This window comes from Helianthus annuus, chromosome 12 (assembly GCF_002127325.2).
Source record: "Helianthus annuus cultivar XRQ/B chromosome 12, HanXRQr2.0-SUNRISE, whole genome shotgun sequence".
Lineage (NCBI taxonomy): Eukaryota > Viridiplantae > Streptophyta > Magnoliopsida > Asterales > Asteraceae > Helianthus > Helianthus annuus.
This window is the reverse complement of record NC_035444.2, coordinates 26,931,911-26,948,497: the sequence shown is the minus strand read 5'-3', so window position 1 is coordinate 26,948,497 and position 16,587 is coordinate 26,931,911. Positions and strand designations below refer to the sequence as shown.

Genomic DNA, 16,587 nt, shown 5'->3' with positions numbered 1-16,587 from the left:
CTGAATGGTGTTATATACTTGCTGAATGGTGTTATATACTTACTGAATGGTGTTATATACTTGCTGAATGGTGTTATAGACTTACTGAATGCTGTTATATACTTGCTGAATGATGTTATATACTTGGTGAATGGTGTTATATACCTGCTGAATGGTGTCATATACTTGCTGAATGGTGTTTATAGAGATCTTAAAAAAAAATACAGTTCCTATAATTAAGGTGACAGTTATGGGAAGTTTTTAATTAATTGAATTAATGATAAAATTACTTTTTTACCTTTTTGAATTAATTTAGATTTAGGACACATGTCATCTCTACAATATTTCTCACATTTCTCACACTTTTAACCTTTTTTACAATAACCTTACCCTATATATATATATATATATATATATATATATATATATATATATATATATATATATATATATATATATATATATGGATAGGAGTTGGCCAGAAAGTCCAAATTTCCTAAAAAGTGTAAAAAGTCATAAAACACCATAATGTCAACCATAAAACACACCAAAAACCCATAAATAATATGATGAAGATTACTAAAACATCATGTATGTGGGTTTTGTGTTGTGTTTTAGATGTTAAGGCTCTGATTGTGGAATGACAAATATTATTGTGTTTTATGTTGTTTAGCATTGTGTGTTTTATATTCATAATTCTACGATGGTGTGTTTGAAGTTTTTATGGACTATTAGAGTTTGAATATGGTGTTTTAGTAATATTCATTCTATTATTTGTGAGTTTTAGGTGTGTTTTATGCCTGAAATTAGTGTGTTTTATGACTTTTTACACTTTTTAGAAAAAACACACTTTCCGTAGGATCCCACTCATATATATATTAATGAATTAAAGATAAAAATACCATGTAGCATTAATTAGAAGGGAGGTTAGAGGAGAGAATGCCATGTAACATTGTAATCCTTTATTAGTATTAGATTATATCATAAATAATGTTTTAATTTTTAAAAATTTTATTACTTGATTGTTATAATATTTTATCATTATATTATAACTAGTTTTGATCATATTGTTTCACCAGTAACTTATAATTACGATGTTCTTTACCGTGAGGAACCAAATTGATATCGTCCGAACAACATTGGTATAACCGTACCAACACCGTATTTGTTTGTATAGTTTTCTTGACATGGTTGTATTCTTTTGTACGGCGGGCTCAACTAAAGGAAAGGTGCCTAGACGATGTTCAGCCACGTTGTGCGGGACTCCTACCATGTCAGCGTGTGTCCATGCAAAAATATCCATGTTCATGAACAATAGTTGTTTCAAAGGGGAACGGATATTCTCTGACATAGTGGGGCCGAGAGTGACGGTCTGTTCCAGGAATTTAGGGTTAAGGGCCCACATTTCCGGTTCATTTCTTGGCGTCGGCTTAGTGAGCTTTGTGAGGCGTGCCTCTTCAATAGTGAGGCACTCCTTTCTTGCATGGATGAATGCAACCCTTGTTTCTGTTGGGAAACCTATTGCTAAATGTGGGGTTGATGTCACTGTGTTGAAGTTTCCAGCGAACCTTCTTCTGAGTAGAATTATGACACCTCGGAAATTTATATCAAATAATATGGTAACACGTGCCCAGAACTCTCAAATATTCCAGATATGTTAGATATGTTGGATGAGAAGGACAAATATCGTTGAAGCTGGAAGGTATATAAGTTGAGGGATCAAATATGATAAAATGACAATTTTTTTGCTTCTGAAAGTCCTTTACGGACTGCAAGCTTATGTCTTATCGCTCATAAGACTTTTAAAACAAGGGGCGCACTAGAATATATCTATTGTATAGTAAAGGGCTACTCTATTCAGAATAACACCCTATTGTATATAGTACCAGTAGAATATATAATACCCTTAGCATTAATCTGAACCTAGTTTAAGCAATAGAATATATAATGCCCTTTGCAATAATCTGAACCTAGTTCAAGGCCAACAAATATCACGTAACCAATAGAATATATTAAGTATTTAGTATGTTCATTTTATGTTTTTTTCCTTAATACTAATAACTAGTCCCTTAAAAGTTATTTTTTTTTAGAGAATTATGCTAACATATGGTTCATTGTGTACATAGGTCGATGTTACATCCTAGCCAAGGTGAGTGAATGATTTTTAGCCACCTTATACACACACTGACGAGTGAGTGTGATTATGAGGTGTGGAGATGTGCAACGAATCGGAAGAAACGATAGACCATGTACTTCTCCAGTGTCAAAGAGCTAAAGAAATATGGAGACAAGTTTTCTAGTGGATCGGAGTATCGACAGATCATGGGCTAGAATTAATACAAGATATAATGTGAAGTGTAAGTGAAATTGGTTTATCAAGGAAGCAAAGAAGAATAGTGGATGCAATTTTCTCAGTCACTTGGTATACTTGGAATAAGGAATAAAAGACTTTTTGACGGGAAAAAACATTAGCACATACAAAGCAGTGGAGGAGATAAAGGAAAACGTTTTTGAATGGATGAAAAATCGATCCAATGGCTTTAACACAATGTGGGAAAATGGAGGAAATTCAATGGAATTGATTGAGGACTCGGTTTATCGTTGGGTGAATGTAGTTTTATTGTTTTTGTTTCCCTTTTGTCTTTTATGTATGTGTACTTCGTAGTTTCTTGCTGCGTTTTGGTTTGTTAATAATGCGTTTCCGTTGCTATTATAAAATACGTGTTTTGATTAATTTTCAAAGAAGTATGTTATGTCATTAAATCGTGTCTATGATTTGACTAAGTTACTAAAGCAATCAATTGTTTCTTATATGTTATTGCAATGTCTGTGACATATTTATGTGTGTTAATCTTCATTTATGTGGAGTATGAGTATTGAAATTTTAAATTAGTTCAATTTCTAAGGTACTTAGATGATGAACTATTGAGATTATGTGGAGTATGAGTAGTGGAAGTTTAAATTAGTTCAATTTCTAAGGTACTTAGATGATGAACTATTGAGATTATGCAAAGTTTAAGTGGTTAATATTTGATATAATTTTAGTATACATGCTGTATATGATTATTTACCTGAGTTATGCAGAAAACACTAAATACGATAGTTAATTGCTTTACATTACATTTTGCATGATAATTTCCCCCATTAGTGATTAACGTAGAAATCAAGTTAAAAATGAAAGATGGTATCAATGTGGTAGTGGTCCATTGGTGATGACACAACCATTAAACACCTAGGTCTGAGAGGGGAGGTATTGATTTCAAGTTTCACAGACGACAAAAATTAAAAGAAATTTGCCGTTCAAAAAAGTGAAAGATACTAACGATTTGTAATACATGGAGAAGTACATATATAGGCGTGTGATGCTATATTTGAAGACTAATATTACGGGTATGTAAACCTTAAGTACATAGAAATGTAAATTTATGTAAGAAGAGACCAAGAACTTCAACTCATCAAGTACATGGTATGTGAAGCAAAGTACAAATTCCAATATCATATGTATGTAAGATGCGCCACGATTCTTTATAATAGATATTATAGGTCAAACTCTAAAAGTAACATATTGGAGTGTAACAATGTGATCTTTTGGATATTCAAGAGTCAATTTAAGGTTGTAGATTTCCGTTTTCAATTGTGAAAGTCTTAGCTTTAGTCTTACAATTACATTTGTTACATATTTAGTTTCAGGATGTATTCTTTCTATCTCCGTGTATTTTACATTAGTTACATATTAGTCTGTTTTATTTGTAGCTGCATTGACAAATAGGATTCATCGGTTGAAAAGGCCAAGGCTTAACCTAAACAAAAACTCATGGTGAATTAAAAAGAGGTCCACAAAATAGCCAGTCAAATTAAACCATGTGTAAAATGTGGGTAAATTTAGCTCACGATTAGGATTTAACCTCACGTGTTTAGTCGCCGACTGAATTAGCCTGCGTTTTACACATGCTATTTTTATTAATTTTTTTTTTGGACGTTATCGTGCTTTTTAAGGTTTTGTGCCAACTAAATTCTAGTTGTCTTAGCCGACGAATCCTATTTGACATCTTCTGATTGACTATCTTTAAATATGTATATTTTGATAACGGCTAAATATACATATCAATTTATGATTTTTTAATTTTCTTAGTCTAACATGTTTATATTGATAATTTTCATTTTCCCATACATTTACCACAACATTTAAACATTTTTTTTAATATCTTTTATAAACTTGATCCCAAACACCCCGTTAATTGGTCGCAACCAAACAATCGAGATCGCCATATCCACAACCATGCCACGTGTACGTAACAAAATACACACCTGCGCATTTTAACCTCCGCCGCCCTCAGTCCACCTTTCACGGCGGCGTTAACCCTAAAAATAAACACAAAAAATGTCTCTCACCACCACTCTCTCCTCACCAAACCTTCTCCCTCTTCCTCACCTCAGCTCCCATGCACCTCACCGCACACAATCATTCCCCATGGCCGCCATCCTCCGCCATATAAACCCTATCCGCCGCCGCTCCCGCTCCTTCGCCATCTCCGCCGCCGTCCGTCAACCGGACACCACGCTCTGGACTCCCTCACCTCTCGCCGGAGTAAAACCTGCCGCTGAATCTCTCTTCCACGTCACAATTGACGTCTCCGATTCTCCAGATCTGGCGTCAACGTACACCGTTGCCGGTCAATATCTCCAGATCCGGATCCCTAACGTGGAGAAACCGTCGTTTTTAGCCATCGCTTCTCCTCCGTCTGTGGCGGTTACGAACGGTGTGTTTGAGTTTTTGGTTAAAAGTATCGCTGGATCTACGGCGGAGCTGTTGTGTGGTCTCGGAAAAGGAGATGTTGTGGAGCTGAGTCCGGTTATGGGGAAAGGATTTGGTGTGGATCAGATATCTCCACCGGAGGATTATCAGTCTGTTTTTATTTTTGCTACTGGATCTGGAATTAGGTATGATTTTTTTGTGATTTGTTTGAGATTGAAAGTTATGTGATGATTAGGTTAAACAGTATGTTTGTGTAGTGTTTAGATTATGGTGATGAAACGCTTGTATTTGAATTATTTGATCTGTTAGTTATGATGCAAAACGACTGATAATTGTTCTATATTGCTATACATTTGCGGATGGATTGAACATGAACAACAATAGCATTGCTTCATGATTTCATCTTCTCGCATAGTTTACTTAATAATTTCTATTTGGTTGAAGTTGAACAGAAGTTTTTAATAGTTGCTTCATCTTACCCGATATATTACTCTGGATTTTTGCAAGCTTAGTGTTGGTGTCTTAGGCTCTTAGCGAGCATAAGCAAATAGATAAACAGAAGAACAAACAAATGTATCTAGTAATATTCCATTTGTAGAGTAGGGTTTGGGAGGGTGAGATGAGGGCTCTTGAGGAATGAGGATTACTAGTCGGTTCTAATTTTCGCAACTGGATCCGGAATTAGGTATAGCTCTGTAAGCTGCCCTAGATTTGAAACTTATATGATGATTATGCAAATGTTTTTGCTCATATATTGACAGGTTAAACAGTATGTATGTTAGCTCATATGGTATTATTGCCCTAGATTGCTGTATATTTGCAGATGGATTGAACATAGACAACAATAGCATTGCTTCATGTTTTCATCTTCTTCCGCATGGTCCACTTAATAACTTGTTATTCGGTTGAACAAAAGTTCTTAGTAATTGCTTCATCTTCCCCATAGATTACTCAGGATTTCTGTAAGCTTAGTGTTGGTGTCTTATCGAGCATAAGAAAACATATAAACAAACAAACGTACCTAGTAATATTTCACTTGTAGAGGAGGGTCAGGGGAGGGTGAGATGAGGGCAAACCTAACCTCTACCCCGTTGGATAGAGAGGCTGCTCCCTGTGAGTCTGATTGCAAAAAACTTTGCAATCTTTTTAGCAGAAGCTATGAATTATTCCATTTGATAAGAGATATAAACTTATGGGAAATGTTAAGATGTAACAAGGTTTGAGTTGTGTTTTCATAGATGATGCCTTGTTGTCGATTTAATGTATGTTACTATGGAAGATACACCAGCTTTAATAGTCAGAAAGCTGTTAGAATACATGGTGTACCAACCTTGAAGGGCGAGAGACGGATTGGGAATGATATTTTATGTCTAACGTTAAATTTGTCATTGTAAAATTTAACCTGATTCAGAGGTAGCCTCTTAATGGTGTACCAACCTTGAAGGGCGAGAGGTGGATTGGAAATGATATTTTATGTCTAACGTTAAATTTGTCATTGTAAAATTTAACCTGATTCAGAGGTAGCCTCTTAATGGTGTACCAACCTTGAAGGGCGAGAGGTGGATTGGAAATGATATTTTATGTCTAACGTTAAATTTGTCATTGTAAAATTTAACCTGATTCTGAGGTAGCCTCTTAATGGAATCATTAAGAGGCGACCAAACAGCCCCTAAGTGCTGAAATGATTTTTCACATGAAAATAGTCTAGGAGGAATGTAAAGTATTTGATATTTCTCATTAAGGCTGCATATTGATTAAACTGAATGTATGGACCACCCAAGTATTTATATTTTGGTTGGTAACCAAAAATATATTTTCTTATTTCATTTAGGGGTGACAATCATGTTGGGTTGACACTTGGTGGGTTGACTTGATGAACTTGAACACAACCTATACATTTATTTGTGTCAAATACATTAACCTTAACCCTAAACACACTTAAAGTTGCGTAATCTTAACGCAATCTGTGTATCCCATTTATCTAAGTGAGTCAGTTGGGTTGGCAGGTAATAAATATTCAGTTAGTTGTGATCAAGTGTAAACGGGTTGTAATAAATGGGTTAAAGGGGCCAACCTGAGCACAACTTGTTTATGCTACAAGCCTACAACCCAAAATTTGGTTGTTTTTTTGTTGGGTTCGTGTTGTGTTTCAGGTCATTACCATTACCCTTAGCTACACTTATACGAATTCTGACAAAAATAGCTAGATTATGAAATTACCCCCAGTTTATTTATGTGAAGACAATAACTATAATTTACAACAAGTTAAGACATCATGAAATGTATTTTTGTCTTCTCCAAAATTTTACAGGGCAATTTTGTCCTCCGGCATGTTTTGGGCCAGAATCGGTATACAACAACTGTACCCAATAAATCCCACAAACATAGCGAAGCTATTAAATCGGTATAAATAAAATCATATACATACCTTGGTGGCGTATAAAGTAGTTTCAAATATGGGTAGTTTAAAATAGATGAATGTTTTGGTAGCCTCCACATACATTATACCAATGTTATAATAAGCATTTTGATATATTGGATGATTAAGTGACTGTTTTATTGGTTGGGTTCTCTACAATCAACTCATTTGTGACAAATTATGCTATGCAGCCCCATTCGATCTTTAATCGAATCAGGCTTTAGCGTGGACAAGAGATCAGACGTGAGATTATATTACGGTGCAAGAAACCTTCAAAGAATGGCTTATCAGGTTTTATTTTTAATCCCTAATTTTCCGTTTATATTTTTCCTTAAACGATTCTAATATAGCTTTCTTCAACCATTGCAGGATAGATTCAAAGCCTGGGAGTCTTCCGGAGTTACCATTGTTCCCGTGCTGTCTCAGCCTGATGATGGTTGGGCCGGTGAAGCTGGCTATGTACAGGTACAAATTGTATCCATGTTTTGTACTTTTGTTTCATTCTTGTAAGGTTTGTTTCCTATATCTTTCCTTGTGAATGTCTACATGTCAGGCGGCTTTTGCTAGAGCGAAACAACTTTACGCACCTGATTCAACAGGTGCTCTGCTTTGTGGCCAAAAACAAATGGCAGAGGTTAGTTTTATCTTCTAGCTCTTGAAATTCTTGCATTTTGTTTAACTTGTTAAAGTCTGTCTTAAAAAGTAACCGAATGAATGCCTTTTGCAGGAAGTTACTTCTATTCTTGTTGGCAATGGTGTACCCGGTGAGAAGATCTTGAAGAACTTCTGAGATCCAGTTTAGTGGATTGTTTCATTCATCCCATAATGCTGAGTGTCAAGCATCTCTCAGTCTGGGATCACAGAATAACATCATTTTTTAGATGTAAATTTACAGTTGTTACCTACATAAATACGCAGCACATTGGGTTTTCTGTTGTTCAGAAAGATTACAAGCCCAAATAGAATGTACCTTAATTTATGTAGAAGATGATGATCCAAGTTTTGTACCATGCACATTGTAGAATGGCATTCAAATTTTGTTACTTGTGTTTTAATTTACTGGGCATCAGTGTGGCTTTTCACTTAAAATAGTGTAGATTCTTCATTGCCCATTAGCTTCTTTTATAATAAAGATCTTGGGTTGAGCACAATTACTATGCGGACCGACTCAAACTAAGCCAAACTAGCTTCTATCGGTTCAAATACTGTGTTGTTGAATCTTGGTGATCACTTCATTTTCGTTCCAGTTTGATCTGGAACGAGATCTAACTGACTAGATGTGTAAAGTTGAATTAAAGTTGAATCTTGGTGACCACTTGGTTTGAAAACTGCTGCAAGAACCACCACCATCCAGTGTTGTAGAGATTGCTAGGCGCAAGTCGGGCAATGAGGTACCATCTGGGGATTAATAATGGACTTTTTATGTATAATTTTACAAATAAATATAAATATATAGTTAATTTTATACTTCTCATATATAAATTTACAGATTTAGGAACCATATGTGAACTCGTAAAAGATAGAGGAGGGTTAAGTGTTAAAATACCAAAATTTAATAACTTCTAATTCCCACCCCCATTCATCATACGCCTCTTTCCCCCTCTCCACTGTTCATCAAACACACTAAAACACAAACCCAAGCCTCAAATTCACTTCATCTAATCGATTCGTTCTTCAATGGGGTTCGATTTTGCACAATGGAGATGGTTGTAGGTCCGATTTTGGTTCAAATAGAGGTAAGAACTCGTTCTACTTTACCGCTTTGGTCCGATTTTGACCCATTATGATCCAATTTTGACCGATTTTATGCGATTTTTGAATTATGATCCAATTTTGACCTCAATTTTGACCGACTAGGTCCGATTTTAGGTGATTTTTGATGAATTTGACTGATTTTGACGTTTACTACCTAGATTGACCAATTTGGCAAAATCTTAGCGGCTAGATGCTGATTTGGCCAAGGTGTCATAAATCAGTTTCTACAACACTGCCATCATCATCTCTTGACAACTTCAGACCAGTAGCGGTCTAGAGAATGTAGAATCAGCCAATCAGGAACAGTCGATCCTCAACAGGCCATTGGTAATTACATAATCACAGAACCTGGTTGGACATCAACCTGTCAGCATAAAAGATGTTTAGCAGACGTGAAGAAACATGCAGATTCCCATGGTTAAAACAGTTTTAAATGATTCGTTACAATGTTGACGAGTTCACAAGAACAGGAAGGGGTCCCACTAAAAGGTTAAGCGTCGTAAAAAAACATGTAAGAACAGGTTCATTACAAATGACAACAAACTGTAACTTAGACAATTTGACCCTCTTCGGCTTCATCACTATCCACACCTGGATTTCCCGTGACATCAGGTCCATCTCGCTGCTTGTCATTTCTGTCATGTGGTTCATCCAAATCATCTTTATGGTTGTGGTGGCGGTGGTCATGATCCTTGTTATCAGAATCGGACTTCAACTCATGGTTATATGACTTACGATGGCGCTTATCATGTCTTCTCACGCCATCTTCAAAGCTAGAATCATGAGAATCACTCAAATCCGAACGTCGATGATGTTTGTGATGATGATGCCTTGAATGCCTCCTCTTCCTCGTTCTACCATCATCATATTCTTCACTCGAAGAATCCAAATCCCTTGATCTCATTCGTCTATCATGATGTTTATGATGATTCGAGTGTCTCCTTCGCTTTATCGCACCTTCATCTTCATCACTTGAAGAGCCCGAATCATCAGAGTCGGAGCTCGAATAACGACGATGCTTACGCTTCTTGTGAGCGCGCTTTTTCCTACGTTCTTCCAATTCGCTTTCATATGAACCGTCACTATCACTATCACTTGAAGATTTCCTTTTTGGTTTGCGTTTTGATCTCTTCTCTTTCTTCTCATTGTCACCATGCTTCCGATGTTTCTTGTGACTCTTCCTCTTTGACTTTTTGACCTCCTGGCTGCTTTCACTTTGGTTGCCACTATCATATGACACGGATCTTCTCTTATGCCTTTTCGATTTCTTTTCGTTGGCTTCAATGGCCGCTTCAAGCTTCTGCTGCCATTTCAAAGGGGCTTCTTTTTTTGCCAAAACGCGCTTCTTTTTCTCTTCAACCAACTGAGTAAACGTCTTGCCGTCCATTCAGATGTAAATACCAAACTAATATCTGCATTATGGTATGATGATGACCAGAAGTTCATCTCAAAGAGAGAATGATACAATGTTAGTTACTCTATCATAAAAATGCAATCTCACCGATTCTAAAATCAGCTAAACAACGAGACTAAGAATATGAAAATTCCTTTAAATGGAAAAGCAAGAATAAGTTTGGGACTCTTACCTTATTTAAACAGGCAACACGCCAAAGTTTGAGATTTACTTAAGAACACAAAATCCCAAACTTGCGACCGTCCGAATATGAAAGAATCTGCAAGAACGCCACAAAAATATCCCTTTTAGGCGGCCACAAGATAAATTGAATAGTTTAAAAACGGCTAACCGAATAAAGACAATGTATAACCAAATTAAACACTAGAAACAACTATACATATAACGCGAATGAAGTAAGTTTCAACCCATGTGGTCATGTCAAAGAACTAAGCGGTGAAAGCTCAATCCTTTTTATGAAATACAAGCTCTATTCGACAATCGACACGAAACCTTAAATACAGGTTACCCATCCAATTTTAAACTCCATTTAGATAATTTGTCCTCTTTTAGAAAATTAAAATCACAACAGCTTGATCCATGATCCATCATAAAATACATCCAATAAAACCCTAGTTCCATCCCAAGCCCTAAAAGTGAAACCCTAGACACAGATAACTCATCCAAATTTGAAACCATATTTCTTTTATAATATCAAACCCTAACACCAAACCCTAGATACAGATAAAGCATTAATAGATAGATTCATTCAGTAAAATTCACATCCCTAAAGCTCGATTCATCAACAAATACATCCAATAAAACCCTAAATTCATCAAAAAAAACCTTCAGTTGACGAAAATTAGTAGCTAGTCAACGATCACCCCACAAAAACAAGCAGCCGACATATAATTATAATTAGCGAAACACAGCAAATGACAAAAAGAATCAAAATTTACGTACCTTGAGGAAATCTTGAAGAAGAAGAGGAGAGGTTTTGGATCGGATTTGGTAATTTGTTATGAGTAGAGATTCTCCGTCGGTATAAATATGCACAATCAACCCGTGTTGACTTTTGGGTCCGAGTTTTCAGTTACAGCTAGTCTGGCCCGGCCCAATGAGTGGATAGGGCCTAGGGGTGTAAAAAACCGGTTAGTATAATTGTTAGTGGTGCACAAAAAACCCGAACCCGGGCCCGGAAAAAAAACTCAGAACCGGGTATTATAAAAACCGGGTTTTCTATACCCGAACCCGACCCTACCCATAGGGTAGGGACCGGGTATTCTTATTTGATCTAAAACCCGAACCCGGAACCGGGTTTTTTTTATACCCGGTTTATACCCGAAACCCGGTTTTATAAATACCCGGAACCGGGTTTTTTTTTATACCCGGTTATATAGCTACCTCTAGTTTTAAGTAGATGCATCTTTGAAAATATGATTACACATACCTAATTATGGACATTCCACTTTTGTTTAAGCTTATGGGCTTCGTGAGGGCTTTTAAGTTTTGGGGGAATATCACTCACAAAGTGGATTTTATTTTTTGTCCCCTACTCCCCTTGCTTAACTGCACTTGATGTAACATTTGTTATTGTACACCGAAGACATTTAAAACAGAGAGTGGTTGAAGATTATTTACTGCAGAAGGGAGTGGTTTTGCTCCAATTAATTACATTTGTGCAATTCCCAACATAAACCCATTATATAAAGAAACATTAATACCCGGCCGGGTTTATTTAATACCTGGTGCGGGTTTTTTCCCAACCCGATGCATACCCGAACCCTACCCGATGAATACCCGAACCCGGAAATAGGGTATTATAATACCCGGGTTTTATAAAACCCGACTCGAACCCTACCCGAACCCGGGTATATAGGGTATACATTTTTGGTAGAAAACCCGGACCCGACCCTGTTTTAAAAAAAAACCCGATTTTGTAAAACCCGATCCTATCCGAACCCGGTTCCATACCCGGAACCGGTTTTTAAAAAAATCCGATTTGTGCACCACTAATAATTGTAACCGGTTAATAACCGATTTATTCAATTCTTTTTCATAAGATTGTGGGGACTGGGGCGTTGATTGGGGCGGGGATATCCCTGAATCAGTTATTATTGTAACCAGTTTTGATCAAGTCAGCTGATAACCGGTTCGGTTAATAATAAGTATGAAAAATCTGGTTAACGGATTTGTGTACCTTTAAGTGCGGAAACATTTTTTTTTATAAATGCACATCTTGATGTAAAAGGGCCGTCTTGGAGTCCTTTAGAAGTTGGGATCCCTGGGTGTGTAGAAGGATGGGCTTCTAACATTGTTCACAATTTTTTTTTTCAATTGACAGTCACGGTTCGTCAACCCTAGCCCTTCGATTCTACCCTTCATCTGAGGTTGAAAACTTTTTTTTGTTTGTTGTCGCCACTTGTTAGTTGTTAGTTTTATTTGATTGGATTTAATAGTGTAATATTAAAAAGTATTAAGTTAATGGGTTTAGTTGGGTAAATACGTTTAGTTGTTTAACATGCCTACTAATTTAAAGGTAAATGGGTTTGCACCTAGATACTACTTAACAAGTTTTTCACTTTTTTTTTACAAATTTTTTTGGCATTCAACTTTTTTTTTATTTTTTAAAACAATTTTTTTTTTTTTTTACACCTAGATACCACTTAACCTTGAATTTGTGGGATTTGGACTTTCCCCAAACATGAGAAATAACAAAGTTTATTAAATGACGAGTTAATTTTTTTTATATAAAACATGTATGAACAAATAACTAAAAGTCAAAATTGCATAAATCAACCTTTTTGTTATATCTAAACTACACTTCATACCCTTCACTATGAAATCGGCAAAATCCAACCTTTATGTTCATGTTTTGTAACATTTTATAACATTTACAACTAACATCGTCCAAAAACTCAGTTAAGTTACCTCAAATGCTTTACATGTGAGGGTACTATGGTCTTTTAGAGCATAAAGGTTGATTTGTGCAAAAAGATTATTTATAATATAAAGGTTGATTTGTGCAAAATGTTATTATATATATAGAAAAATATTCTTTTTTGCAAAAACATTATTATTTGTTAATACTTATATATTTATATATATAGGGGAAGGTTCATTTGAGAAGAAAATTTAATTGAGAAGAAAAAGAACAAAGGGTATAATTGTAAAACATTAAATAGTTTTTTATTTATCTACCCATGGCATTATAGCCAAGTGGTATCTTGGTGGTGGGATAAGGCTTATGACCATTAGGTCATGAGTTCGATTCTCACAAAGGGGGTTTTTCCCATATTTATTGGGTTTCCTCTTGAATTGGTGTATAGGCATTATTGCCTAGTGGAGATGGATATGATCGGGTGGTTCTGCTGGTGGCACGATGATACTCCAGTGGTTCGTCAGTGATCCAAATTTGCCGTTAAAAAAAAAGTTTTTCATTTATCTCATTTATTATCATCTTTGACTAATTAATTAGTCATAAAAACTATCATCCTTCACACTAATGTTTTTTTGACTACACATATCAAAAGTTACCCTACACCTTTCGAAATTTACCCTACACATGTTGAAATTTATCCTCCACAACCCGTAATTTATCATATTACACATTGTAATTTATCATATTACACATTGTAATTTATCCTACACTCTAAATTATTTTATTGTATTTTTTTGAAAAAATATATATTTTGAAGATAAGTTACAACTTTTAATGTAGTTAGCTATTAAAGAGAAATACTACTAATTAATGATCTTTGTAGGTTTACCATATTACCCTTATAGTAACATTAAATACTTATATTAAATGAAGTAAAATGAAGCATTTTTATTGGTTGAAATTTCTTCTTTTTTCTTCTTAAATAAAGTTTCTTCTCATTTGAACTCAGTGGAGAGTTCAAATGAGAATAAATTTTTTGTAAGAAGAAAAAAGAAGAGTAAATTACAAGTTTTGTCCTTTATGTTTACATCAAATTTCAGGCGTTGTCCTTTTGGCCAAAAGTTTACAGGCGGTGTCCTTTATCTTTCAAAATCTTGCACGTTTTGTCCTTTAGACCAAACTTGGTTAGAAATCTTAGTTAAAAAATGTCATGTGCAATGCACATGAGGGTAAAATAGTCATTCCCTCTCAATTCTTTGTCATGTGCATCTTATAAGTATATAAAATATTACTTTTCAGATCTAAAAATCGATGGTGTAGTTTTGATTAGATCAGAATCATTGTAGAACTTCAGCGAATCTTCATGGATTTCATTCATAGGTACGAATCAAAAATCTCCGATTCAAAGCCAGTACTCGCTTTCACAACTTCCGAACTCATTCCGAAACTTTCCGATTCAAATATTCTGATCGTACTGATCGGATCTGACCCCGGAATCGGTAAAATCAGTAAAATCGGTAAGATCGTGAATACGTTGGATGAAACGATGAAAACGGAATCGAATCGCAAATGGATTAAGGAGGGAGTGACGCAGGATGATACGACGACGCTTTTATACTCGTCCGGCACCACCGGAGCGAGCAAAGGCGTGATTTCATCTCACCGGAATCTAATCACCATGGTTCAAACGGTTATCAGACAGTTTCAGCTAGACAATAATCAACAAACGATCCTCTGCACCGTTCCGATTAGTAGCGTTCGCAACCGGATTAATCGCGTCAGGAGCGACGGTTGTGGTTTTGTCAAAATTCGAGATCCACGAGATGTTATCGGCGATCGGACGGTACGGCGTGACATACCTGCTGTTGGTTCCGCCGATACTGGTGGCATTGGTGAACACCGCCAGTCAAATTAGGTCAAAGTACGATTTGAAAACGCTAAAGTATGTGTTATCTGGTGGAGCACCGTTGAGTAAGGAGTTGATGGAAGGTTTTATGGAGAAGTATCCTGGAGTGACGATTATGCAAGGATATGGATTGACGGAGTCAACTAGAATCGGTGCGAGTACGGATACGGTGGAGGAGAGCCGGCGGTGAGAGGGAATGACCATTTTACCCTCATGTGCATTGCACATGACATTTTTTAACTGAGATTTCTGACCAGGTTTGGCCTAAAGGACAAAACGTGCAAGATTTTGAAAGGTAAAGGACACCGCATGTAAACTTTTGGCCAAAAGGACAGCGCCTGAAATTTGATGTAAACATAAAGGACAAAACTTGTAATTTACTCAAAAAAGAACAAATTTCAACCAATAAGAAAGTTTTATTTTACTTCATTTAATATAAGTATTTAATTTTACTATAAGGGTACATTGGTAAATCTACATAGGTCATTAAATTGTAGTCTTCCTCTTTAATAGCTAACTACATTAATTTTTTTGTAACTTATCTTTAAATTATATATTTTTTTTCAAAAAAATAAAATAAAATAATTTAAAGTGTAGGATAAATTATGAGTTGTGTAGGATAGATTACGAGTTGTGTAAGATAAATTTCAACATGTAGGATGAATTTCGGAATATGTAAGATAACTTTTGATACGTGTAAGCAAAAAAAGTTAGTGTGGATGATACTAGTCTTTATGACTAATTAATTAGTCAAAAATGATAATAAATGATATAAGTGAAAAAAACTATTTAATATTTTACAAAATTACCCTTTCTTCTTTTTCTTCTCAATTAAATCTTCTTCTCAAATGAACCTTCCCCTATATATATAAACATATATAGAAAAATAGTTTTAAAATAAAGTTATTGTCATATCCGGAATATTTTTATAATTATATATATTATAAGGGACGTTTTAAGACTACTCAAACTAAAAGGTATTTTTTATGTATATGTAAGTATGTGTTTATAAAATCGAAATATTAGACAAATTTATATCGATAAAAGAAACTAATAAATTAATTTGACGTTTAAAAAAATCTTTAATAAACTTCAGTAAAGAAATTCTAAATATATAATATGTAAATAATACTAATACAAATACAATAGGAAATAACAGAATGTCTTAAACTGCATATATATATATATATATATATATATATTATATTGCATATGTCTTATTTACAAATTATTTATTTAGAATTTGTTTACTGGAGTTTATTAATGATTTTTTTAAACGTCAAATTAATTTAGTAGTTCCTGTTATCGATATAAATTTGTTTAATATTTTGTTTTTATAAACACATATTTACATATACATAAAAAATACCTTTTAGTTTGAGTAGTTTTAAAACATCCGTTATAGTTATAAAAAAACATCGGTTGCTCTGGTGGTTACCAGAACAGGCCCAAATCTCTCTTGCCACCTGCATCTCTTTCCACCAAGATCCATCTTAGT

General features: G+C 35.1%; 2 protein-coding genes and 1 pseudogene across 3 annotated transcripts; 2 read left to right on the top strand and 1 right to left on the bottom strand.

Moving 5' to 3' along the window:
- Positions 1-4,202: 4,202 nt before the first annotated feature.
- Positions 4,203-8,220, top strand: LOC110910205 (fruit protein pKIWI502). Its single transcript, XM_022154909.2, has 5 exons — positions 4,203-4,920; positions 7,346-7,445; positions 7,524-7,619; positions 7,708-7,788; positions 7,882-8,220. Exons 1-5 carry the CDS (start codon positions 4,361-4,363, stop codon positions 7,942-7,944), a joined length of 900 nt encoding a protein of 299 aa, XP_022010601.1. The 5' UTR covers positions 4,203-4,360; the 3' UTR covers positions 7,945-8,220.
- A 1,082-nt stretch (positions 8,221-9,302) lies between these two features.
- Positions 9,303-11,413, bottom strand: LOC110910204 (sarcoplasmic reticulum histidine-rich calcium-binding protein). Of its 2 annotated transcripts, none has more exons than XM_022154907.2 (3): positions 11,266-11,413; positions 10,496-10,582; positions 9,303-10,355 (listed from the first exon to the last, which is right to left on the bottom strand). In XM_022154907.2, the coding sequence occupies exon 3, from the start codon at positions 10,294-10,296 to the stop codon at positions 9,460-9,462; it is 837 nt and encodes a 278-aa protein (XP_022010599.1). In that variant the 5' UTR covers positions 10,297-10,355; positions 10,496-10,582; positions 11,266-11,413; the 3' UTR covers positions 9,303-9,459. The 2 variants fall into 2 exon arrangements, with proteins under 2 accessions (XP_022010599.1, XP_022010600.1); XM_022154908.2 differs by having other exon boundaries at positions 9,303-10,321; positions 11,266-11,374.
- Positions 11,414-14,546: 3,133 nt separating this feature from the next.
- On the top strand, positions 14,547-15,279 carry LOC110913165 (annotated as a pseudogene).
- Positions 15,280-16,587: the final 1,308 nt, after the last annotated feature.

Excerpts from the sequence above, each read along its gene's own strand:
- LOC110910204 (XM_022154907.2), bottom strand. The coding sequence starts at position 10,296 with ATGGACGGCAAGACGTTTACTCAGTTGGTTGAAGAGAAAAAGAAGCGC.
- LOC110910205 (XM_022154909.2), top strand. The coding sequence starts at position 4,361 with ATGTCTCTCACCACCACTCTCTCCTCACCAAACCTTCTCCCTCTTCCT. Across the intron at positions 7,620-7,707 it reads GTGAAGCTGGCTATGTACAG|GCGGCTTTTGCTAGAGCGAA; the intron begins GTACAAATTGTA and ends TCTACATGTCAG. Across the intron at positions 7,789-7,881 it reads GCCAAAAACAAATGGCAGAG|GAAGTTACTTCTATTCTTGT; the intron begins GTTAGTTTTATC and ends TGCCTTTTGCAG.